Source organism: Nyctibius grandis, unplaced genomic scaffold, assembly GCF_013368605.1.
Source record: "Nyctibius grandis isolate bNycGra1 unplaced genomic scaffold, bNycGra1.pri scaffold_77_arrow_ctg1, whole genome shotgun sequence".
NCBI classification, from domain to species: Eukaryota; Metazoa; Chordata; class Aves; order Nyctibiiformes; family Nyctibiidae; genus Nyctibius; species Nyctibius grandis.
The window spans coordinates 82,639-108,463 of NW_027167605.1; the positions used below are offsets into that span (position 1 = coordinate 82,639).

At 52.3% G+C, this 25,825-nt stretch overlaps 4 gene segments (V, D, J or C); 3 read left to right on the top strand and 1 right to left on the bottom strand.

The window, feature by feature from the left end:
- Nucleotides 1-1,799: 1,799 nt before the first annotated feature.
- On the bottom strand, nucleotides 1,800-2,602 carry LOC137677474 (immunoglobulin heavy variable 3-23-like). The segment is given in 3 exon segments: nucleotides 1,800-2,170; nucleotides 2,265-2,353; nucleotides 2,580-2,602. Coding segments are annotated over 3 exon segments (483 nt in total).
- A 4,292-nt stretch (nucleotides 2,603-6,894) lies between these two features.
- On the top strand, nucleotides 6,895-7,770 carry LOC137677475 (immunoglobulin heavy variable 3-64D-like). The segment is given in 3 exon segments: nucleotides 6,895-6,984; nucleotides 7,205-7,289; nucleotides 7,385-7,770. Coding segments are annotated over 3 exon segments (561 nt in total).
- Nucleotides 7,771-8,580: 810 nt separating this feature from the next.
- Nucleotides 8,581-11,570, top strand: LOC137677476 (immunoglobulin heavy variable 3-23-like). The segment is given in 3 exon segments: nucleotides 8,581-8,590; nucleotides 8,765-9,100; nucleotides 11,515-11,570. Coding segments are annotated over 3 exon segments (402 nt in total).
- A 2,489-nt stretch (nucleotides 11,571-14,059) lies between these two features.
- Nucleotides 14,060-24,508, top strand: LOC137677477 (immunoglobulin heavy variable 3-23-like). The segment is given in 4 exon segments: nucleotides 14,060-14,132; nucleotides 14,248-14,559; nucleotides 20,362-20,445; nucleotides 24,459-24,508. Coding segments are annotated over 4 exon segments (498 nt in total).
- The last annotated feature ends 1,317 nt before the right edge of the window (nucleotides 24,509-25,825 follow it).

The window sequence follows — 25,825 nt, forward strand, 5'->3', positions numbered from 1 at the left end:
CTGGTAGTTACACCAGCTACGCGCCGTCAGTCAAGGGCCGTGCCACCATCTCGAGGGACAACTCCCAGAGCACGGTCACGCTGCGGATGAGCAGCCTCAGGGCCGACGACACGGCCACCTACTACTGCGTGAAACCTGCTGGTGCTGGTGGTGCTGGTGCTGCTTATGGTGCTGCTTATGGTGCTGGTGGTCATGCTGGTGGTGGCCCCAACCCCTTCCACCCAGATGACCACTAAGATCCACTCAGATCTTCCCCTGAGCCCGGACCCTTTCCTCCAGCCCAGACCCTGCACCCAGCCCAGATTCTTGGCCAAACCTTGACCAGTTGACCCAATCCTTGACCAGATGACCCAACCCTTAACCCTATGACCCAAACCTTGACCAGTTGACCCAAACCTTGACTATCTGCCCCAAATCTCAACCATTTCCCCAAATCTCGATCATTTGCCCCCGGCCCACACTTACTAGCCCCAGCCTGGCCCCCTCCATGGTGCCCAAACCCTCGTGTGGTGCCGAAACCCAACACCCGGGTTCATCTCTGGAGGCTTCACTCAGAGTGAGCGTATGGTGGGGGTGTGGGGACACGGGGCCACCACCAGGGCCACCACCATAAGCACCAGCAGCACCAGCACCACCAGCACGTTTCGCGCAGTAGTAGGTGGCCGTGTCGTCGGCCCTGAGGCTGCTCATCCGCAGCGTGACCGTGCTCTGGGAGTTGTCCCTCGACATGGTGGCACGGCCCTGCACCGACGGCCCGTACCAGGTGCTACTACCATCGTTGGTAATAGCCGCGACGTACTCGAGGCCCTTCCCGGGCGCCTGGCGCACCCACATCATGTGGTAGTTGCTGGAGGTGACGCCAGACCACTCACAGGGTCAAGGTTTGGGCCAAATGGTCAAGGGTTGGGCCATAAGGTCAACGTTTGGGTCAAAGCGTCAAAAGTTGGGGCAGGTGGTCAAGGTTTTGGCCACAGGATCAAGGTTTGGGCCAGATGGTCAAGGCTGGGACTCCATGTGTCCTTCCTCCTCCTCCAGGGCTGCGGGCGGCCGTGCAGCTGGTGAAGAGCGGTGGTGGCCTCCAGACACCCGGGGGCACAATGACCCTCGTCTGCAAGGCCACCGGCTTCACCTTCAGCGACTATGTCATGATGTGGGTGCACCAGGCACCGGGGAAGGGGCTGGAGTACGTCGCGAGTATTAGCAAGGATGGTAGTACCACAAGGTATGGGCCGTCGGTCAAGGGCCGTGCCACCATCTCGAGGGACAACTCCCAGAGCACGGTCACGCTGCGGATGAGCAGCCTCAGGGCCGACGACACGGCCACCTACTACTGCGCCAAAAGTGCTGGTGGTGCTGGTGCTGGTGCTGGTGGTGGCCCCAACCCCGTCACCGTGTCCCCACACCCCCACCATAGACTTACTCCGAGCGAAGCCTCCAGAGATGAACCCGGGTGTTGGGTTTCTGCGCCGCTTGAGGGTTTGGGCACCATGGAGGGGCCAGGCTGGCTACGAGGGGCCATGCTGGGACTAGGAAGTCCAGGCTGGGGCAAACCATTGAGATTTGGGGCAGATGTTTGAGATTTGGTGCAAACTGTTGAGATTTGGGCCATATGGTCAAGGTTTGGGTCAACTGGTCAAAGTTTGGGTCAACTGGTCAAGGTTTGGGCCAAATGGTCAAGGGTTGGGGCAACTGGTCAAGAGTTGGGCCAGATGGTCAAGGTTTGGGGCAAGAATCTGGGTTGGGTGCAGGGTCTGGGCTGGGTGAAAGGGTCCGGGCTCTGTGGAAGATCTGAGTGGATCTCAGTGGTCATCTCGGTGGAAGGGGTCGGGGCCACCAACATAAGCAGCACCAGCACCAGCAGCACCTCTCGCGCAGTAGTAGGTGGCCGTGTCGTCGGCCCTGAGGCTGCTCATCTGCAGCGTGACCGTGCTCTGGGAGTTGTCCTTCGAGATGGTGGCACGGCCCTGCACCGACGGTGCGTAGTAGGTGCTACTACCAGTGCTGCTAATCTGTGCGACGAACTCCAGCCCCTTCCCTGTTGCCTGGCGCATCCATCCCATGCCGTAGCTGCTGAAGGTGAAGCCGGTGGCCTTGCAGACGAGGGTCATTGTCCCCCCGGGTGGGTAGACGCCACCACCGCTCTCCACCAGCTGCACGGCCGCCCGCAGCCCTGGGGGAGGAGGAGGAAGGACGCGGTTGAGTGGCCGCCATCATGGTGTCACCATGAGGACACCTGGGGGGGACATCGGGGTGGGGGGTCCTACCTGGGAGGGCCACGAGGAGGAGGAGGAAGGTGGAAGGTGGAAGGTGGAAGGTGGGGCTGATGCGTGATGTGTCCTGCTGGGGGGGTCCTCTGTGCCCAGGGGGGCTGGAGGTGGTCAGAGGGTGCTGGTGACACCCAGGGTGGGTGCGAGGGGACTCAGCAGTGTCCTTGCTCCTCGTTTGCCCCAACCCTTGACCCTATGGCCCAAACCTTGACCCTATGGCCGAAACCTTGACCAGTTGACCCAACCCTTGACTATCTGCCCCAACCCATGACCATCTGCCCCAACCCTTGACTATTTGACCCAAACGTTGACCTTATGGCCCAACCCTTGACCATCTGGCCCAATCCTTGACCCTGGGAGGGCTCCGGCTTCACCCTCAGCAGCTACACCATGAACTGGGTGCGCCAGGCGCCCGGGAAGGGCCTCGAGTACGTTGCGGCTATTACCAACGATGGTAGTAGCACCGACTACGCGCCGTCGGTCAAGGGCCGTGCCACCATGTCGAGGGACAACTCCCAGAGCACGGTCACGCTGCGGATGAGCAGCCTCAGGGCCGACGACACGGCCACCTACTACTGCACCAAAAGTGCTTATGGTGGTGGTATTGCTGGTGCTCATGCTGGTGGTGGCCTCGACCCCGGCACTGGTAGTAAGTCTGGGCTTGGGCCAGATGGTCAAGGTTTGGTCCATCTGGTCAAGGTTTGGGGCAAAGAGTTGAGGTTTGGGGCAAAAACGGTCAATGTTTGGGGCGTATGGTCAAGGGTTGGGCCAGATGATGAAGTTTTGGGCCAAGTGGTCAAGGCTTGGGCCAGATGGCCAAGGGTTGGACCAGATGGTCAAGGTTTTGTCCAAGAATCTGGGCTGGGTGCAGGGTCTGGGCTGGGTGAAAGGGTCCGGGCTCTGTGGAAGATCTGAGTGGATCTCAGTGGTCATCTGGGTGGAAGGAGTCGAGGCCACCACCAGCATGAACAGCACCAGCACCAGCACCAGTAGCACCACCATAAGCAGCACCAGCACCACCAGCACCTTCTCTCGCGCAGTAGTAGGTGGCCGTGTCGTCGGCCCTGAGGCTGCTCATCCGCAGCGTGACCGTGCTCTGGGCGTTGTCCCTCGAGATGGTGGCACGGCCCTTGACCGACGGCGCGTAGGCTGTGCCACTACCAGTGTTGGTAATACCCTCGACCCACACCAGCCCCTTCCCTGGCGCACCCAGTACATGCCGTAGCTGTGAAGGTGAAGCCGGTGGCCTTGCAGGGTCAAGCTTTGGGCCAGATGATGAAGGTTTGGGCCAGATGGTGAAGGGTTGGGCCAAATGGTCAAGGTTTGGCACCAACAGTCAAGGGTTGGGGTGTATGGTCACGATTTGGGCCAAAAGGTCAAGGTTTGGGGCAAATGGTCAAGAATTGGGTCATATGGTCAAGGGTTGGGCCAATTGGCCAAGGCTTAGGCCAAATGGTCAGGGGTTGGGCCATAGGATCAACGTTTGGGGCATATGGTCAAGGGTTGGACTCACCCGTGTCCTTGCTCCTTCCCCGGGGCTGCGGGCGGCCGTGCAGCTGGTGGAGAGCGGTGGTGGCCTCCAGACACCCGGGGGGACAATGACCCTCGTCTGCAAGGCCACCGGCTTCACCTTGAGTAGCTACTACATGGAGTGGGTGCGACAGGCGCCCGGGAAGGGGCTCGAGTTCGTGGCATATATTAACAGCGGTGGTGGCGCCTGGTACGGGCCGTCGGTGCAGGGCCGTGCCACCATGTCGAGGGACAACTCCCAGAGCACGGTCACGCTGCGGATGAGCAGCCTCAGGGCCGACGACACGGCCACCTACTACTGCATGATATATGTTGGTGCTGGTCCTGGTGGTGGCCGCGACCCCGGCCCCGTGTCCCCACACCCCCACCACACACTCACTCCGAACGAAGCCTCCAGAGATGAACCCGGGTGTTGGGTTTCGGCACCGCACGAGGGTTTGGGCACCATGGAAGGGGCCAGGCTGGGGCTAGTAAGTGTGGGCTGGGGGCAAATGATCGAGATTTGGGGAAATGGTTGAGATTTGGGGCAGATAGTCAAGGTTTGGGTCAACTGGTCAAGGTTTGGGTCATAGGGTCAAGGGTTGGGTCATCTGGTCAAGGGTTGGGTCAACTGGTCAAGGTTTGGCCAAGAATCTGGGCTGGGTGCAGGGTCTGGGCTGGGGGAAAGGGTCCGGGCTCAGTGGAAGATCTGAGTGGATCTCAGTGGTCATCTGGGTGGAAGGGGTCGGGGCCACCACCAGCAGATCCAGCACCACCATCAGCACTTTTGGCGCAGTAGTAGGTGGCCGTGTCGTCGGCCCTGAGGCTGCTCATCCGCAGCGTGACCGTGCTCTGGGGGTTGTCCCTCGAGATGGTGGCACGGCCCTTGACCGACGGCGCGTACCTGGTGTAACCACCACCGCTGTTAATATATGCGACGTACTCCAGCCCCTTCCCGGGCGCCTGGCGCACCCAGTCCATGTTGTAGCTGCTGAAGGTGAAGCCGGTGGCCTTGCAGACGAGGGTCATTGTCCCCCCGGGTGTCTGGAGGCCACCACCGCTCTCCACCAGCTGCACGGCCGCCTGCAGCCCTGGGGAAGGAGCAAGGACACGGGTGAGTCCAACCCTTGACCATCTGGCCCAGACGTTGATTCTGTGGCCCAACCCTTGACCATTTGGCCTAACCCTTGGCCAATTGGCCCAAACCTTGACCACATGACCAAATTCTTGACCATTTGCCCAAAACATCGACCTTTTGGCCCAAATCGTGACCATACGCCCCAACCCTTGACTGTTGGTGCTAAACCTTGACCATTTGGCCCAACCCTTGACCATCTGGCCCAAACCTTCATCATCTGGCCCCAAACCTTGACCCTGCAAGGCCACCGGCCCTCACCTTCAGCAGCTACGGCATGTACTGGGTGCGCCAGGCGCCCGGGAAGGGGCTGGAGTACGTCGCGGGTATTAGCAACGATGGTAGTTACACCGAGTACGGGCCGTCGGTCAAGGGCCGTGCCACCATGTCGAGGGACAACTCCCAGAGCACGGTCACGCTGCGGATGAGCAGCCTCAGGGCCGACGACACGGCCACCTACTACTGCGCGAGAGAAGGTGCTGGTGGTGCTGGTGCTGCTTATGGTGGTGCTACTGGTGCTGGTGGTGCTGCTCATGCTGGTGGTGGCCCCAACCCCTTCCCCCGAGATGACCACTGAGATCCACTCAGATCTTCCACTGAGCCCGGACCCTTTCACCCAGCCCAGACCCTGCACCCAGCCCAGATTCTTGACCCAAACCTTGACCATCCGGCCCAACTCTTGACCAGTTGTCCCAACCCTTGACCATTTGGCCCAAACCTTGACCAGTTGAACCAAAGTTTGACCAGTTGACCCAAACTTTTACCACTTGACCCAAACCTTGACCATATGGCCCAAATCTCAACAGTTTGCACCAAATCTCAAACATCTGCCCCAAATCTTGACCATTTGCCCTCTGCCCAGACTTCCTAGCCCCAGCCCAGCCCCTCGTAGCCAGCCTGGCCTCTCCATGGTGCCCAAACCCTCGCGTGATGCCGAAACCCAACACCCGGGTTCATCTCTGGAGGCTTCGCTTGGAGTGAGTGTATGGTGGGGGTGTGGGGACACGGTGACGGGGTCGCGGCCACCACCAGGACCAGCACCATAAGCACCACCAGCACCAGCACCAGCATATTTCGTGCAGTAGTAGGTGGCCGTGTCGTCGGCCCTGAGGCTGCTCATCCGCAGCGTGACCGTGCTCTGGGAGTTGTCCCTCGAGATGGTGGCACGGCCCTGCACCGACGGCCCGTACTCGGTGTAACTACCATCCTTGCTAATCCCCGCGACGTACTCCAGCCCCTTCCCGGGCATCTGTCGCACCCAGAACATCCAGTAGCTGCTGAAGGTGAAGCCGGTGGCCTTGCAGACGAGGGTCATTGTCCCCCCGGGTGGGTAGAGGCCACCACCGCTCTCCACCAGCTGCACGGCCGCCCGCAGCCCTGGGGGAGGAGGAAGGACACGGGTGAGTCCAAACCTTGACCACATGGCCCACACGTTGATCCTATGGCCCAACCCTTGACCATTTGCACCAACTCTCAACCGTCTGCACCGAATCTCAACGGTTTTGCCCCAAATCTCAACTCTTTGCACCAAATCTCAAACATTTGCCCCAAAACTTGACCATTTGTCTGAACTCTTGACCATCTGGCCCAACCCTTGACCATTTCGCCGCAACCCTTGACCATTTGGCCCCAATCTCAACTGGTTGCCCCCAGCCCAGACTTACTACCAGTGCCGGGGTCGGGGCCACCACCAGGACGACCAGCACCAGCACTTTTGGTGCAGTAGTAGGTGGCCGTGTCGTCGGCCCTGAGGCTGCTCATCCGCAGCGTGACCGTGCTCTGGGAGTTGTCCCTCGAGATGGTGGCACGGCCCTGCACCGACGGCGCGTACCTGGTGCTACTACCAGTTTTGCTACTATGTGCGACCCACTCCAGCCCCTTCCCGGGCGCCTGGCGCACCCACAACATGTCGTAGCTGCTGAGGGTGAAGCCGGTGGCCTTGCAGGGTCTGGTCCCGGGGCAAATAGTTGACATTTGGGACTAATGGTCAAGGTTTGGTCCATATGGTCAAGGTTTGGGCCAGATGATGAAGATTTTGGGCCAGATGATGAAGATTTGGGCCAAATGATGAAGGTTTGGGTAAAATACTCAAGGGTTGGGGTAGATGGTAAAGGTTTGGGCCCAATGGTCAACGTTTGGGCCATAGGGTCAAGGTTTGGGCCATAGGGTCAAGGTTTGGGCCATAGGGTCAAGGGCTGGGGCAAATGAGGAGCAAGGACACTGCTGAGTCCCCTCGCACCCACCCTGGGTGTCACCAGCACCCTCTGACCACCACGAGCCCCCCTGGGCACAGAGGACCCCCCCAGCAGGACACATCACGCATCAGCCCCACCTTCCACCTTCCACCTTCCTCCTCATCCTCCTCGCGGCCCTCCCAGGTAGGACCCCCAACCCTGATGTCCCCCCCTCCGTGGCCTCATGGTGACACCATGATGGCAGTGACTCAACCGTGTCCTTCTTCCTCCTCCCCCAGGGCTGCGGGCGGCCGTGCAGCTGGTGGAGAGCGGTGGTGGCCTCCAGACACCCGGGGGGACAATGACCCTCGTCTGCAAGGCCACCGGCTTCACCTTGAGTAGCTACTACATGCAGTGGGTGCGCCAGGCACCCGGGAAGGGGCTCGAGTTCGTGGCATATATTAACAGCGGTGGTGGCGCCTGGTACGGGCCGTCGGTCAAGGGCCGTGCCACCATCTCGAGGGACAACTCCCAGAGCACGGTCACGCTGCAGATGAGCAGCCTCAGGGCCGACGACACGGCCACCTACTACTGCGTGAAAGGTTATGGTGGTGGCCCCGACCCCAGCACCGTGCCCCAATACCCCGCCCCACGTCCCAGCACCTTCTCGAAGCTCTTCCACTGAGCCCAGACCCTCAAACCCAGCCCAGACCCTGCACCAAGCCCAGATTCTTGGCCCAACCCTTGACCATACACCCCAAACCTTGACCCTATGGCCCAAGCCTTGACCAGCTGACCCAAACGTTGACCACATGACCCAAACCTTGACCGTTTGCACCAACTCTCGACCGTCTGCACCAAATGTCAACGGGTTTTGCCCCAAACCTCAAACATTTGCACCAAACCTCGACACTTTTTGCCCCAAATCTCAACTCTTTGTACAAAATCTCAAGCATTTGCCCCAAAACTTGACCAGATGGACCAAACCTTGAACATATGGCCCAATCCTTGACCAGTTGACCCAAACCTCGACCATCTGCCCCAAATCTTGACCATTTGCCCTCAGCCCACACTTACTAGCCCCAGCCTGGCCCCCTCCATGGTGCCCAAACCCTCGTGTGGTGCCAAAACCCAACACCCGGGTTCATCTCTGGAGGCTTCGTTCAGAGCAAGTGTATGGTGGGGGTGTGGAGACATGGAGCTGGGGTTGGGGCCACCACCACCAGGACGACCACCATAAGCACTTTTGGCGCAGTAGTAGGTGGCCGTGTCGTCGGCCCTGAGGCTGCTCATCTGCAGCGTGACCGTGCTCTGGGAGTTGTCCCTCGAGATGGTGGCACGGCCCTTGACCGACGGCGCGTAGTAGGTGGTGCTGCCATCCTTCCTAAGATCCGCAACAAACTCCAGCCCCTTCCCAGGAGCCTGGCGCACCCAGAACATGGCGTAGCTGCTGAGGGTGAAGCCGAAGCCCTCACAGGGTCAAGGTTTGGGCCAGATGGTCAAGGGTTGGGCCATAAGGTCAACGTTTGGGTCAAATAGTCAAGGGTTGGGTCAAATAGTCAAGGGTTGGGGCAGATGCTCAAGGTTTTGGCCACAGGATCAAGGTTTGGGCCGTAGGGTCAACGTTTGGGCCATATGGTCAAGGTTGGGACTCAACTGTGTCCTTGCTCCTCCCCCAGGGCTGCGGGCGGCCGTGCAGCTGGTGGAGAGCGGTGGTGGCCTCCAGACACCCGGGGGGACAATGACCCTCGTCTGCAAGGCCACCGGCTTCACCTTGAGTAGCTACCAAATGTACTGGGTGCGCCAGGCGCCCGGGAAGGGGCTGGAGTTTGTCGCGGGGATTAACCCCGGTGGTGGTGGCACAAGGTACGGCCCGGCGGTGCAGGGCCGTGCCACCATCTCGAGGGACAACTCCCAGAGCACGGTCACGCTGCGGATGAGCAGCCTCAGGGCCGACGACACGGCCACCTACTACTGCGCGAAAGAAGCTGGTGGTGGCCCCGACCCCGGCACTCGTAGTAAAAAAAATCCCATTATCTCCCCCCAAAATCTATTATCTCCCCCAAAAATCCCATTTTTTCCCCCAAAAAACCCATTATTTCCCCAAAAATCCCATTATCTCCCCCAAAAATCCCACTATCTCCCCCAGAATCCCATTATCTCTCCCAAAAATACCATTATTTTCCCCCAAATCCCATTATTTTCCCCAAAAATCCCATTATTTCCCTAGAAATCCCATTATTTTCCCTAAAACCGCATTATCTCCTGCAAAAATCCCATTATCTCTCCCCAAAAATCCCATTATTTTCCCCCAGAATCCCATTATCTCCCCAAAACCCCCATTATTTCCCCAAAAATCCCTTATTTTCCCCCCAAATCCCCATTATTTCCCCAAAAATCCCATTATTTTCCCCAGAAATCCCATTATTTTCCCCCCAAAATCCATTATTTTCCCCCAAAATCCCATTATCTCCCAAAAAAATCCCATTATCTGCCCCAAAAATCCCATTATCTCCCCAAAATATCCATTATCTCCCCAAAAACTCCATTATTTTCCCCAAAAAATCCCACTATCTCCCCAAAAATCCCATTATTTTCCACCAAAATCCATTTTTTCCCCAAAAATCCCATTATCTCCCCCAAAACCCCATTATTTTCCCCAAAAATCCCATTATTTCCCCAAACATCCCTTATTTTCCCTAAAAATCCCATTATCTCCCACAAAAACCCCATTATCTCTCCCCCAAAATCCCATTATCACCCCAAAAATCCCATTATCTCCCCTAAAATCCCATTATCTCCCCCAAAAATCCCTTATTTTCCCCAAAAATCCATTTTTTCCCCCAAAAATCCCATTATGTTCCCCAAAAATCCCATTATTTCCCCAAAAATCCCATTATCTCCCCCAAAATCCCATTTTTTCCCCCCAAATGCCATTATTTTCCCCAAAAAATCCATTATCTCCCCAAAAATCCCATTATTTCCCCCAAAATCCCATTATCTCCCTAGAAATCCCATTATTTTCCCCAAAACCCCATTATCTCCCCCTAAAATCCCATTATCTCCCCCCAAATCCCATTATCTCCCCCCAAAATCCCAATATCTCCCCAAAAATCCCATTATCTCCCAAAAAAATCCCATTATCTGCCCCAAAAATCCCATTATCTCCCCAAAATATCCATTATCTCCCCAAAAACTCCATTATTTCCCCAAAAATCCCACTATCTCCCCCCAAAAATCCTATTATCTCCCAAAAAATCCCACTATCTCCCCAAAAATCCCATTATTTTCCCCCCAAATCCATTATTTTCCCCAAAAATCCCATTATCTCCCCCCAAAATCCCATTATCTCCCCCAAAAATACCATTATTTTCCCCCCAAATCCCATTATTTTCCCCCAAAATCCCATTTTTTTCCCAAAAAATCCCATTATCACCCCAAAAATCCCATTATCACCCCAAAAATCCCATTATTTTCCCCCAAAACCCCATTATCTCCCCCAAAAATCCCATTATCATCCCAAAAATCCCATTATTTTCCCCAAAAACCCCATTATCTCCCCCAAAAATCCCATTATCTCCCCAAAAATCCCATTATTTTCCCCCCAAAATCCATTATTTTCCCCCCAAAATCCATTATTTTCCCCAAAAATCCCATTATTTCCCCAAAAATCCCATTATTTTCCCCCCAAATCCCATTATTTTCCCCCAAAATCCCATTATTGTCCCCCAAAATCCCATTATCTCCCCAAAACCCCATTATTTTCCCCCAGAAATCCCATTATTTTCCCCCAAAATCCCATTATGTTCACAAAAAATCCCATTATCACCCCAAAAATCCCTTATTTTCCCCAAAAATCCCATTATTTCCCCCCAAAAATCCCATTATCTCCCCCAAAACCCCCATTTTTTTCCCCAAAAATCCCATTTTTTCCCCAAAAATCCATTATTTTCCCCCAAAATCCCATTATCTCCCCAAAAATCCCATTATTTCCCCCAAAATCCCATTTTTTCCCCAAAAATCCCATTATTTTCCCCCAAAATCTAATTTTTTCCCCCAAAATCCCATTATTTCCCAAAAAATCCCTTATTTTTCCCAAAAATCCCATTATTTCCCCCCAAAATCCCATTATCTCCCCCAAAAACCCCATTTTTTTCCCCAAAAATCCCATGATTTCCCCCAAAAACCCCATTTTTTCCCCAAAAATCCCATTTTTTCCCCCAAAAATCCCATTATTTTCCCCCAAAATCCCCACTTTTTGCCCAAAAATCCATTATTTTCCCCCAAAATCCCATTATTTCCCCCAAAATTCCCATTATTCTCCCCCAAATCCCCCTTTTTGCCCAAAATCTCATTAATTTCCCCCAAATTCCCCCCCCCCACCCCCATTTCCGGGCTTCTTACCCCAAAATAACGCCGATGACGTCAGCAACGGGGGCGGGGCAAAGACGGGAAATAAATCACTCCACCCCCCCCAAGCGATGAGCAATTAATTAATTAATTAAGGCCGGGGATTAATTGCAATTAAATAATTCACGTTGGCTCAGGGAAGGGTGCGATTAAATTAATTAGTGGTAATAAATTATCAGAGATTGTAATTAAATTAATTGGTGTAATTAAATTAATTGTTGTAATTAGATTAATCGCTGTTATTAAATTAATTGGTGTAAATAAATTAATTGTAATTAAATTAATCGGTGTAAATAAATTATTAAGGTGCTGCGGAGATCGCAATTAAATTAATCAAGGTCAATAAGTGATCAGGGCGCGGCAGGAATTGCGATTAATTAATTAGTGGGAATAAATTATCAGGGTGCTGCAGAGGTTGTAATTCAATTAATTAAATAAATGATAAAATATTGCGATTAAATTAATCGGGGTAAATAAATACTAGAAGAGATTGTGATTTAATTAATCAGGGTAAATAAATGATGAAATATTGCAATTAAATTAATCGGTGTAATTAAATGATAGAAGCGATTGTAATTTAATTAATTGGTGTAAATAAATGATAAAATATTGCAATTAAATTAATCAGTGCCAATAAAAAAGAGATTGCAATTAAATTAATCAGTGTAATAAATGATAAAATATTGCAATTAAATTAATCGGTGCAATTAAATGATAAAAGAAATTGCGGTTTAATTAATCAGTGTCAATAAATGATAGAAGAGATTGCAATTAAATTAATTGGTGGAATTAAATGATAAAATGTTGCAATTAAATTAATCAGAGTAAATAAATTATGAGAAATTGTAATTAAATTAATCAGAGTAAATAAATGATAGAAGAGATTGCGATTTAATTAATCAGTGTCAATAAATGATAGAAGAGGTTGCAATTAATTAATTCGGTATAAATAAATGATCAGGGCGCTGCAGAGGTTGCAATTAATTAATTCGGTGTACACCAGTGATTAATTCCCCAGAGACATCCCAATTAATTAATTCGGTGTATATCAGTGATTAATTTTGTAGAGATATTGCAATTAATTAATTCGAAGTGCAACTTGATTAATTCCCTACAGACATTGCAATTAAATAATTCAATTAATTGGATTAATTCCCTAGAGACATTATAATTAAATAATTCACTGTATATCAGTAATTAATTCCCTAGAGGTATCCCAATTAATTAATTCAGTGTATATCAGTGATTAATTGCCCAGACATCGCAATTAATTAATTTCATGTACATCTGGATTAATTCCCTAGAGATACTATAATTAAATAATTCAATTAATTGGATTAATTCCCTAGAGATATTGCAATTAATTAATTCGATGTATATCAGTAATTAATTCCCTAGAGATACGGCAATTAAATAACTCGATTAATTGGATTAATTCCCTAGAGATATTATAATTAAATAATTCAATTAATTGGATTAATTCCCTAGAGATACAATTAAATAATTCAATGTATATCAGTAATTAATTCCCTAGAGATATAGTAATTAAATAATTCAATTAATTGGATTAATTCCCTAGAGACATCGCAATTAATTAATTCAATTAATTGGATTAATTCCCTAGATATATGGCAATTAAATAATTCAATTAATTGGATTAATTCCCTAGAGACATTGCAATTAAATAACTCGATTAATTGGATTAATCCCCTGGAGACATCGCAATTAATTAATTCAATGTCCATCTGGATTACAATTAAACAACTCGATTAATTGCATTAATTCCCTAGAGATATTATAATTAAATAACTCGATTAATTGGATTAATCCCCTAGAGACATCGCAATTAATTAATTCAATGTCCATCTGGATTACAATTAAACAACTCGATTAATTGCATTAATTCCCTAGAGATATTATAATTAAATAACTCGCTTAATTGCATTAATTCCCTAGAGATATTATAATTAAATAATTCAATTAATTGGATTAATTCCCTAGAGATATTGCAATTAAATAACTCGCTTAATTGCATTAATTCCCTAGAGATATCGCAATTAATTAATTCAACGTCTATCAGTGATTAATTCCCTAGAGACATCGCAATTAATTAATTCGATGTACAACTGGATTAATTCCCTAGGGATATTTCAATTAAATAACTCGATTAATTGCATTAATTCCCTAGAGATATAATTAAATAATTCAATGTATATCAGTGATTAATTCCCTAGAGATATTGTAATTAAATAACTCGATTAATTGGATTAATTCCCTAGAGTTATTATAATTAAATAATTCAATTAATTGGATTAATCCCCTGCAGACATCGCAATTAATTAATCCGATGTCCATCTGCATTACAATTAAACAACTCGATTAATTGCCTTAATTCCCTACAGATATAATTAAATAACTCCATTAACTGGATTAATTAACGCCCCCCACCCCCTCTAACGCCTAATTAGCATTGTGGGCGTGGCCAACCCCCCGTATGCAAATCGCCCCCCTCCGACGCCCTTATAACCCCTGGCTCCCGCCATGGTGGCACCATCCCACCTTCCTCCTCCTCCTCCTCCTCCACCATGGGCGTCCGCGTGGCCTCCACCCTCCTCCTCCTCCTCGTGGCCCTCCCAGGTAGGACCCCCCACCCCGACGTCCCCCCTGATGCCACCACGGGGCCACCACGGGGCCACCACGGGGCCACCATGATGGCGGCCACTCAACCGCGTCCTTCCTCCTCCTCCTCCAGGGTTGCGGGCGGCCGTGCAGCTGGTGGAGAGCGGTGGTGGCCTCTACCCACCCGGGGGGACAATCACCCTCGTCTGCAAGGCCACCGGCTTCACCTTGAGTAGCTACTCCATGGAGTGGGTGCGCCAGGCGCCCGGGAAGGGGCTGGAGTACGTGGCGGGGAGTAGCAACGCTGGGAGTAGCACCAACTACGCGCCGGCGGTCAAGGGCCGTGCCACCATCTGGAGGGACAACGCCCAGAGCACGGTCACGCTGCGGATGAGGAACCTCAGGGCCGACGACGCGGCCACCTACTACTGCGCGAAAGATACTCACGGTGGCGCCGACCCTGCGGAGACGCCGGCAAAAACTCACCGCGGAGGAAGGGATGGGTGGGCGACCACGCGCGGCGGCTGGCGGCCGTCGGCGACGCGCGTGGGTGGGCGCGGAGGGAGGGTGTGGGCTCGGCTTGGAGAGCAGATGGTTGGAGGGCAACCAAGGGCCTTCATGGGGCAACCAAGACCTTCATAGGGCGCCCAAGGACCTTCGTGGGGCAACCAAGGACCTTCGTAGGGCGCCCAAGACCTTCGTAGGGAGCCCAAGAGCCTCCGTGGGGCAACCAAGGACCTTCGTAGGGCGCCCAAGACCTTCGTAGGGAGCCCAAGAGCCTCCGTGGGGCAACCAAGGACCTTCGTAGGGCGCCCAAGACCTTCGTAGGGAGCCCAAGGACCTTTGTGGGGCAACCAAGGACCTTTGTAGGGCGCCCAAGACCTTCATAGTGCGCCCAAGAGCCTCCGTGGGGCAACCAAGACCTTCGTAGGGAGCCCAAGGACCTTCGTGGGGCAACCAAGGACCTTCGTAGGGCGCCCAAGACCTTCATAGTGAGGCCAAGAGCCTCCGTGGGGCAACCAAGGACCTTCGTAGGGCGCCCAAGACCTTCGTAGGGAGCCCAAGAGCCTCCGTGGGGCAACCAAGGACCTTCGTAGGGCGCCCAAGACCTTCGTAGGGAGCCCAAGAGCCTCCGTGGGGCAACCAAGACCTTCATATGGAGCCCAAGAGCCTCCGTGGGGCAACCAAGGACCTTCGTAGGGCGCCCAAGACCTTCGTAGGGAGCCCAAGAGCCTCCGTGGGGCAACCAAGGACCTTCGTAGGGTGCCCAAGACCTTCGTAGGGTGCCCAAGAGCCTCTGTGGGGCAACCAAGGACCTTCGTAGGGTGCCCAAGGGCCTTCGTGGGGCGCCCAAGACCTTCGTAGGGTGTCCAAGAATCTTCGTGGGGCAACCAAGGGCCTTCGTAGGGCAACCAAAAGCCTCCATGAGGCAACCAAGACCCTTGGTAGGACAACCAAGACCTTCATAGGGCGCCCAAGGACCTTCGTGGGGCAACCAAGAGCCTCTGTAGGGCGCCCAAGACCTTCGTAGGGTGCCCAAGACCTTCATAGGGTGCCCAAGAGCCTCCGTGGGGCAACCAAGGACCTTCGTAGGGTGCCCAAGAGCCTTCGTAGGACACCCAAGTCCACTTTTGACCCAAACATGGGGATGTTTTTGCCGTTTGTGGTGAGTTTTGCCCCAAATCTGGAGATATTTTGCCCTTTAGGGATATTCTCGACTCAAATTTGGGCACGTTTTGACTCTTTATGGCCATTCTTGACCCAAATCTAGGCCTGCTTTGGCCCTTTGGGCCAGTTTTGACCCAGATCTAGGCCTGCTTTAGCACTTTGGGCCTATTTTGACCCAAATCTGGGCACACGTCGCTACTTCATTCTGGTTTTAACCCAAATCTGGGCGCATTTTGGGCCAATTTTGACCCAAATCTAGGCCTGCTTTTGCCTTTTGGATCAATTTTGACTCAAATCTGGGCACACTTTAGCCCTTTGGGCCAGTTTTGACCCAAATCTGGGACGCTTCGGCCTTTTGGGCCAATTTTGGCCCAAATCTAGGCCTGCTTTGGGCCTTTGGGCCAGTTTTGACCCAAATCTTGGCACGTTTTGGCTCTTTGAGCCAGTTTTGACCAAAATTTAGGCCTGCTTTGGCCTTTTGGGCCAATTTTGACCCAAATCTGGGCCTGCTTTGGCCCTTTGGGCCAATTTTGACCCAAATCTAGGCCTGCTTTGGCCCTTTGGGCCTATTTTGACCCAAATCTAGGCCTGCTTTGGCCCTTTGGGCCTATTTTGACCCAAATCTGGGCACGTTTGGCCCTTTAGGCAAATTTCGCCCCAAATCTGGGCGCGTTTGGCCCTTTGGGCCAGTTTTGGTGGCAAATTTGGGGCCATTTTGCCATTTATGGGATTTTTTAAATGAAATATGGGGGTTCTTGTGGCCTTTATGCCCAGTTTGACCTCGATTTTGGGGCTGATTTTACCCTTAAAGGGCATTTTGTGGCGCGGGAGGGCCGAGCTGAGGGGAGGGGGCTGCGCCGGGGGGATTTTGTCCCACCCCGTGTCACCGTGGGTGCTGGTGCTGGTAGTTGGGCTGCTGCTGATCCTCACGGTGACACATGCGGTGACAAAAACTGGGGGCTCGGCTCCGCTCCCGCCACCCCCGGGGGGGCCTTTCCCAGGGGACCACCCCCCGCTTGTCCCCACTTCCCCTTCCTGGCCCCTTCCGCAGCCAAAATCGAGAGGTTTTGCCTTTTACGGCTGTTTTTGCCCCAAATCTGGGCATGTTTTACCCTTTAGTGTCAGTTTTGCAGCAAATCTGGACAGGCTTTGCGTTTTAGGGCCTTTCTAGGCCCAAATCTGGGCACGTTTTGGCTCTTTGGGCCAATTTTGACCCAAATCTAGGCCTGCTTTAGCCCTTTGGGCCAGTTTTGACCCAAATCGGGGCACACTTTGGCCTTTTGGGCCAATTTTGACCCAAATCTGGGCCTGCTTTGGCCCAATTTTGACCCAAATCTAGGCCTGCTTTGGCCCAATTTTGACCCAAATCTAGGCCTGCTTTGGCCCTTTGGGCCATTCTTGACCCGAATCTAGGCCTGCTTTGGCCTTTTGGGCCAATTTTGTCCCAATCTGGGCACACTTTGGGCCTATTTTGGCCCAAATCTAGGCCTCCTATGGGCCTTTGGGCCAATTTTGACCCAAATCTGCTCCTGCTTTGGCTCTTTGGACAATTTTGACCCAAATCTGGGCACATTTTGGCTCTTTGGGCCAGTTTAGACACAAATCTAGGCCTGCTTTGCCCTTTTGGGCCAATTTTGACCCAAATCTGGGCACACTTTGGTACTTCAGGCCAATTTTGACCCAGATCTGGGCATGGTTTGGCCCTTCGGGCCAGTTTTGACCCAAATGTAGGCCTGCTTTGGCACCTCGGGCCATTCTTGACCCAAATCTAGGCCTGCTTTGGCCCTTTTGGCCAGTTTTGTCCCAAATCTAGGCCTGCTTTGGCCTTTTGGGCCTATTTTGACCCAAATCTGGACACGTTTTGGCCCTTTGGGCCAATTTTGACCCGAATCTACGTCTGATTTGGCCCTTTGAGCCAGTTTTGACCGAAATCTGGGCGCCTTTGGCCCTTTGGGTCTGTTTTGTTCGCAAATTTGGGGACGTTTTGCCATTTATGGGATTTTTTAATGAAATATGGGGGATCTTGTGGCCTTTGTGCCCAGTGTGACCTCAGTTTTGGGGCTGATTTTCCCTTTCCAGGGTATTTTGTGGCGCGGGAGGGCCGAGCTGAGGGGAGGGGGCTGTGCCGGGGGGATTTTGTCCCGCCCCGTGTCACCGTGGGTGCTCGTACTGGTGGTTACAGTGTTGCCTATCACGGTGACACACGCGGTGACAAAAACCGGGGGCTCGGCTCCGCTCCCGCCACCCCCGGGAGGGCCTTTCCCAGGGGACCACCCCCCGCTTGTCCCCACTTCCCCTTCCTGGCCCCTTCCGCAGCCAAAATCGAGATGTTTTGCCTTTTGCGGCTGTTTTTGCCCCAAATCTGGGCATGTTTTACCCTTTAGTGTCAGTTTTGCAGCAAATCTGGACAGGCTTTGCCTTTTCGGGCCGTTCTCGACCCAAATCTGGGCCTGCTTTGGCCTTTTGGACCAATTTTGACCCAAATCTGGGCACGCTTTGGTACTTCAGGCCAATTTTGACCAAAATCTAGGCCTGCTTTGCCCTTTTGATCCAATTTTGACCCAAATTTAGGCCCGCTTTCACCCTTTGGGCCTATTTTGACCCAAATTTCGGCCTTTGAGCCATTCTCGACCCAAATCTGGGATCATTTTGGCTCTTTGTGCCAATTTAGCCCCAAATCTGGCCTCGCATTGGCCCTTTGGGCCAGTTTTGACCCAAATCTAGGCCTGCTTTGGGCCTTTGGGCAAATTTTGACCCAAATCTAGGCCTGCTTCGGCCTTTTGGGCCAATTTTGACCCAAATCCTGGCACACTTTGGCCCTTTGGGCCAATTTTGACCCCAATCTGGGCACGTTTTGGCCCTTTGGACCAATTTTAACCCAAATCTAGGCCTGCTTTGGCCCTTTAGGCCAGTTTTGACCCAAACCTGGACACGCGTGGGCCTTTTGGGCCAATTTTGGGCCAATTTTGACCCAAATCTGGGCCCTTTTTGGCTCTTTGGGCCTTTTTTGACCCAAATCCGGGCACTTTTTGGGTCTTTGGGCCATTTTTGACCCAAATATGGGCACGCTTTAGCCCTTTGGACCAATTTTGACCCAATCAGGACATGTTTCCCTTTTAGGGCCATTTTTGGCCCCAAATCTGGGGGCGATTGTCCCTTTTGGACCACTTTTGTGTGGAATATGTGGATTTTTAACCCTTTCTTGGCCAGCCCAGGCACGGCCGCTCCGGCGTGCGGCCCCGCAGAGGAGGGGGCTGCGCTGGGGGGATTTTGTGCCGCCCCGTGTCACCGTGGATCAGGACGGTTGTTGTCTTGCTGGTGATGGTCACGGTGACACACGCGGTGACAAAAACTGGGGGCTCGGCTCCGCTCCCGCCACCCCCGGGGGGGCCTTTCCCAGGGGACCACCCCCCGCTTGTCCCCACTTCCCCTTCCTGGCCCCTTCCGCAGCCAAAATCGAGTGGTTTTGCCTTTTACGGCTGTTTTTGCCCCAAATCGGGGCATGTTTTACCCTTTGTTGTCAGTTTTGCAGCAAATCTGGACACGCTTTGCCTTTTCAGGCCTTTCTAGGCCCAAATCTGGGCACATTTTGGCTCTTTGGGCCAATTTTGACCCAAATCTAGGCCTGCTTTGGCCCTTTGGGCCAATTTTGACCCAAATCTGGGCACTTTTTGGCTCTTTGGGCCAGTTTCGACCCAAATCTGGGCATGATTTGTCCTTTTGACCCAGTTTTGACTCATATCTAGGCCCGCTTTTGCCTTTTGGGCCAATTTTGACCCAAATCTAGGCCTGCTTTGGCCCTTTGGGCCAGTTTTGACCCAAATCTGGTTACATTTTGTCTCTTTTGGCCAAATTTCACCCAAATCTGGTCACATTTTGGCCTTTTGGACCAGTTTTGACCCAAATCTAGGCCTTCTTTGGGCCTTTGGCCTGTTCTTGACCCAAATTTGGGCACATTTTGGCTCTTTGGACCAATTTTGACCCAAATCTGGGCACACTTTGGTACTTCGGGCCCATTTTGACCTAAATCTGGGCCTGCTTTGTCCCTCTGGGCCAGTTTCAACCCAAATCTTGGCACGTTTCTGCTCTTTGGGCCAGTTTCGACCCAAATCTAGGCCTGCTTTGGCCCTTTGGGACTATTTTGACTGAAATCTGGGCACATTTTGGCTCTTTGGGCCAGTTTCAACCCAAATCTAGGCCTGATTTGGCCTTTTGGGCCAATTTTGACCCAAATCTGGACACATTTTGGCCCTTTGGGTGAGTTTTGACCCAGATCTACGTCTGATTTGACCTTTTTGGGCCTATTTTGACCCAAATCTGGGCACGTTTTGGCTCCTTGGGCCATTCTTGACCCAAATCTGGGCACATTTTGGCTTTTCAGGCCGTTTTCGACCCAAATTTGGGCACATTTGGCTCATTGGACCATTTTATTTTTTTAATTTCTTGTTTGTACCTATGGGATAAAAATGCCCAAAATGGTTAAAAATGGTTTTTCGCCCCCAGCATCCCCAGGAGGAGGAGTTTTTGCACGGCGGGGCACGGGCTTCGCTCCACCGTGGGGATACTGGTGGCATTGAGTCTGATACTGGTGGCATTGACTTCTGGGGCCCTGGAGCCATCGTCACCGTCTCCTCCGGTAAGTCCTCGTCCTCAACGTCTCGCCGTGACGGATTTGGGTGTTTTTCACCCCAAATTTTGGCCCGGGGAGGGGGCTGGAGGGCGGGAGACCCCGTCGTTTGAGTGTCTGGGGGTCAAAATGTCGGTTTTCGTGGGGTTTTGTTGTGGGGAAGGGTCGTTTTGGGGCGATTTGAGGTGAAAAAGTTGATTTTTTGGAGGATTTTTGATGGTTAATGGTGAAAAATGGGTCAAAAAGTTGATTTTTTTTAGAGCCAATTCCCTTTGTGGCAGTTTTGCCCCCAGAATTGGGACGTTTTTGCCCTTTTGGGCTGGTTTTGGGTGGGGGAGGGCCGAGCTGAGGGGAGGGGGCTGCGCCGGGGGGATTTTGTGCCACCCCGTGTCACCGTGGGTGCTGCTGGTAATAGTTGGGCTGATCCTCACAGTGACACACGCGGTGACAAAAACTGGGGGCTCGGCTCCGCTCCCGCCAGCCCCGGGGGGGCCTTTCCCAGGGGACCACCCCCCCGCTTGTCCCCACTTCCCCTTCCTGGCCCCTTCCGCAGCCAAAATCGAGAGGTTTTGCCTTTTACGGCTGTTTTTGCCCCAAATCTGAGCATGTTTTACCCTTTGTTGTCAGTTTTGCAGCAAATCTGGACAGGCTTTGCCTTTTCAGGCCGTTCCCGACCCAAATCTGGGCACATTTTGGCTCTTTGGGCCAATTTAGAAACAAATCTAGGCCTGCTTTGGCCCTTTGGGCCAATTTTGACCCAAATCTGGGCACTTTTTGGCTCTTTGGGCCAGTTTCGACCCAAATCTGAGCATGATTTGTCCTTTTGGGCCAGTTTTGACTCATATCTAGGCCCGCTTTTGCCTTTTGGGCCAATTTTGACCCAAATCTAGGCCTGCTTTGGCCCTTTGAGCCAGTTTTGACCCAAATCTGGTTACATTTTGTCTCTTTTGGCCAAATTTCAGCCAAATCTGGGCACATTTTGGACTTTTGGGCCAATTTTGACCCAAATCTAGGCCTGCTTTGGCCCTTTGGACCAATTTTAACCCAAATCTGGGCCTGCTTTAGCCCTTTGGGCCATTCTTGACCCAAATCTGGGCACTTTTGTACTTCGGGCCAGTTTTGACCCAAATCTGGGCCTGCTTTAGCCCTTTGGGCCAGTTTTGACCCAAATCGGGGCACACTTTGGCCTTTTGGGCCAATTTTGACCCAAATCTGGGCCTGCTTTGGCCCTTTGGGCCTGTTTTGACCCAATCTGGGCACACTTTGGGCCTATTTTGGCCCAAATCTAGGCCTCCTATGGGCCTTTGGGCCAATTTTGACCCAAATCTGCTCCTGCTTTGGCCCTTTGGACAATTTTGACCCAAATCTGGGCACATTTTGGCTCTTTGGGCCAGTTTAGACACAAATCTAGGCCTGCTTTGGCCTTTTGGGCCAATTTTGTCCCAAATCTGGGCACACTCTCATACTTCGGGCCAATTTTGACCCAAATCTGGGCACACTTTGGTACTTCAGGCCAATTTTGACCCAGATCTGGGCATGGTTTGGCACTTCGGGCCAGTTTTGACCCAAATGTAGGTCTGCTTTGGCGCCTCGGGCCATTCTTGACCCAAATCTAGGCCTACTTTGGCCGTTTTGGCCAGTTTTGTCCCAAATCTAGGCCTGCTTTGGCCTTTTGAGCCTATTTTGACCCAAATCTGGACACATTTTGGCCCTTTGGACCAATTTTGACCCAAATCTGGGCCTGCTTTGGGCCTTTGGGCCTATTTTGACCCAAATCTAGTCCTGCTTTGGCTCTTTGAGACAGTTTTGACCCAAATCTAGGCCTGCTTTGGGCCTTTGGGCCTATTTTGACACAAATCTAGGCCTGCTTTGGCCCTTTGAGCCAGTTTTGACCGAAATCTGGGCGCCTTTGGCCCTTTGGGTCTGTTTTGTTCGCAAATTTGGGGACGTTTTGCCATTTATGGGATTTTTTAATGAAGTATGGGGGTTCTTGTGGCCTTTGTGCCCAGTGTGACCTCAATTTTGGGGCTGATTTTCCCTTTCCAGGGTATTTTGTGGCGTGGGAGGGCCGAGCTGAGGGGAGGGGGCTGCGCCGGGGGGATTTTGTCCCACCCCGTGTCACTGTGGGTGCTGCTGGTTGGGGTGCTGCTGATCCTCACGGTGACACACGCGGTGACAAAAACTGGGGGCTCGGCTCCGCTCCCGCCACCCCCGGGGGGGCCTTTCCCAGGGGACCACCCCCCGCTTGTCCCCACTTCCCCTTCCTGGCCCCTTCCGCAGCCAAAATCGAGAGGTTTTGCCTTTTGCGGCAGTTTTTGCCCCAAATCTGGGCATGTTTTACCCTTTGTTGTCACTTTTGCAGCAAATCTGGACAGGCTTTGCCTTTTAGAGCCGTTTTCAATCCAAGTCTGGGCACGTTTTGGCTCTTTGGACCAATTTTGACCCAAATCTAGGCCTGCTTTGGCCTTTTGGGCCTATTTTGACTCAAATCTGGACACGTTTTGGCCCTTTGGGCCAATTTTGACACAAATCTGGGCACATTTTGGCTCTTTGGGTCAGTTTTGACGCAAATCAAAGGCTGCTCTGGACCTTTGTGCCAATTTTGACCAAAATCTGGTCACGTTTTGGCTCTTTGGGCCAATTTTGACCCCAATCTTGGCATATTTTAGCTCTTTGGGCCATTCTTGACCCAAATCTGGGCACATTTTGGCTTTTCAGGCCATTTTCGACCCAAATCCGGGCATGCTTTGGGCCTTTGGGCCAATTTTGACCAAGATCTTGCCACGCTTTGGCCTTTTGGGTCAATTTTGACCCAGATCTCGGCCTACTTTGGCCCTTTGGGCCGATTTCAACCCAAATCTAGGCCTGCTTCGTCCTTTTGGGCCAATTTTGACCAAAATCTGGGCACACTTTGGCCTTTTGGGCTAATTTTGACCCAAATCTGGGCCTGCTTTGACCTTTTGGGCCAACTTTGACACAAATCTGGTCTCGTTTTGCCCCTTTGGGCGAGTTTTGACCCAAATCTGGGCATGGTTTTGATCTTTGGGCCATTCTCAACCCAAATCTGGGCACTTTTTTGGCTCTTTAAGCCAAATTTGGCCCAAATCTTGGCATGTTTTAGCACTTTGTGCCATTCTCGACCCAAATCTGGGCACGTTTTTGCTTTTCATGCTTTTTTCAACCCAAATCTGGGCACATTTGGCTCAATGGAGCCAAATTTTTTAATTTCTTTTTTGTACCTATGGGATAAAAATGCCCAAAATGGGTTAAAATGGATTTTCACCCCCAAAATCCCCAGGAGGAGGAGTTTTTGCACGGCGGGGCACGGGCTTCGCTCCACCGTGGTGGTACTGGTGGCATTGAGTCTGATACTGGTGGCATTGACTTCTGGGGCCCTGGAGCCATCGTCACCGTCTCCTCCGGTAAGTCCTCGTCCTCAGCGTCTCGCTGTGACGGATTTGGGTGTTTTTCACCCCAAATTTTGGCTCAGGGAGGGGCTGGAGGGCAGGAGACCCCCCCTTTGGGGGGGTTGGTGGGTCAAAATGTCGGTTTTCAGGGGTTTTATTGGGGGGAAGGGTCGTTTGGAGGCGATTTGGGGTGAAAAAGTTGATTTTTTGGAGGATTTTTGATGGTTAATGGTGAAAAATTGGTCAAAAAGTTGATTTTTTTGAGAGTCACGTCCCTTTGTGGCAGTTTTGCCCCCAGAATTGGGACGTTTTTGCCCTTTTGGGCTGGTTTTGGGTGCGGGAGGGCCGAGCTGAGGGGAGGGGGCTGCGCCGGGGGGATTTTGTGCCACCCCGTGTCACCGTGGGTGCTGCTGGTAGTAGTTGGGGTGCTGCTGCTCACGGTGACACACGCGGTGACAAAAACTGGGGGCTCGGCTCCGCTCCCGCCACCCCCGGGGGGGCCTTTCCCAGGGGACCACCCCCCGCTTGTCCCCACTTCCCCTTCCTGGCCCCTTCTGCAGCCAAAATCGAGATGTTTTGCCTTTTACGGCTGTTTTTGCCCCAAATCTGGGCATGTTTTACCCTTTGTTGTCAATTTTGCAGCAAATCTGGACGTGCTTTGCCTTTTCGGGCCGTTTTCGACCCAAATCTAGGCCGGCTTTGGCCCTTTCGTTCAATTTTGACACGAATCTGGGCACGCTTTGGCAATTTGGGCCAATTTGGACCCAAATCTGGGCACACTTTGGCAATTTGGGCCAATTTGGACCCAAATCTGGGCACACTTGGGCTCTTCAGGCCAGTTTTCACCAAATCTGGACTCGCTTTGGCCCTTTTGGACCAATTTTGACCCAAATTTGGGCACATTTTGGTCTTTTGAGCCACTTTTGATTCAAATCTAGGCCTGCTTTGGCCCTTTGTGCCTATTATTGACCCAAATCTAGGCCTGCTTTGGCCCTTTGGGCCAGTTTTGACCCAAATCTGGGGCTGCTTTGGCCCTTTGGGCCAGTTTTGACCCAAATCTGGGGCTGCTTTGACCGTTTGGGCCGTTCTTGACCCAAATCTGGGCCTGCTTTGGCCCTTTAGGCCAATTTTGGCCCAAATCTGGACACACTTTGGCTTTTTGGGCCAATTTTGACCCAAATCTGGGCACACTTTGGCTCTTTGGGCCAATTCAGAATCCAATCTAGGCCTGCTTTGTCCTTTTGTCCCAGTTTTGACCCAAATCTAGGCCTGCTTTGGACTTCTGGGCCTATTTTGACCCAAATCTGGACAAATTTTGGCCCGGGGAGGGGACTGGAGGGCAGGAGACCCCCCCTTTGGGGGGTTGTTGTGTCACAATGTCGGTTTTCGGGGGGTTTTGTTGGGGGGAAGGGTCGTTTGGAGGTGATTTGGGGTGAAAATGTTGATTTTTTGGAGGATTTTTGATGGTTAATGGTTAAAAATGGGTCAAAAAGTTGATTTTTTTGAGAGTCAATTCCCTTTGTGGCAGTTTTGCCCCCAGAACTGGGACGTTTTTGCCCTTTCGGGCTGGTTTTGGGTGCGGGAGGGCCGAGCTGAGGGGAGGGGGCTGCGCCGGGGGGATTTTGTGCCACCCCGTGTCACCGTGGGTGCTGGTGCTGCTGGTTGGGGTGCTGCTGCTCCTCACGGTGACACACGCGGTGACAAAAACTGGGGGCTCGGCTCTGCTCCCGCCACCCCCGGGGGGGCCTTTCCCAGGGGACCACCCCCCGCTTGTCCCCACTTCCCCTTCCTGGCCCCTTCCGCAGCCAAAATCGAGATGTTTTGCCTTTTACGGCTGTTTTTGCCCCAAATCTGGGCATGTTTTACCCTTTGTTGTCAATTTTGCAGCAAATCTGGACGTGCTTTGCCTTTTAGGGCCGTTCTCAACCCAAATCTGGGCACATTTTGGCTCTTTGGGCCAATTTTGACACAAATCTAGGCCTTCTTCGGGCCTGTGGGCCAGTTTTGAC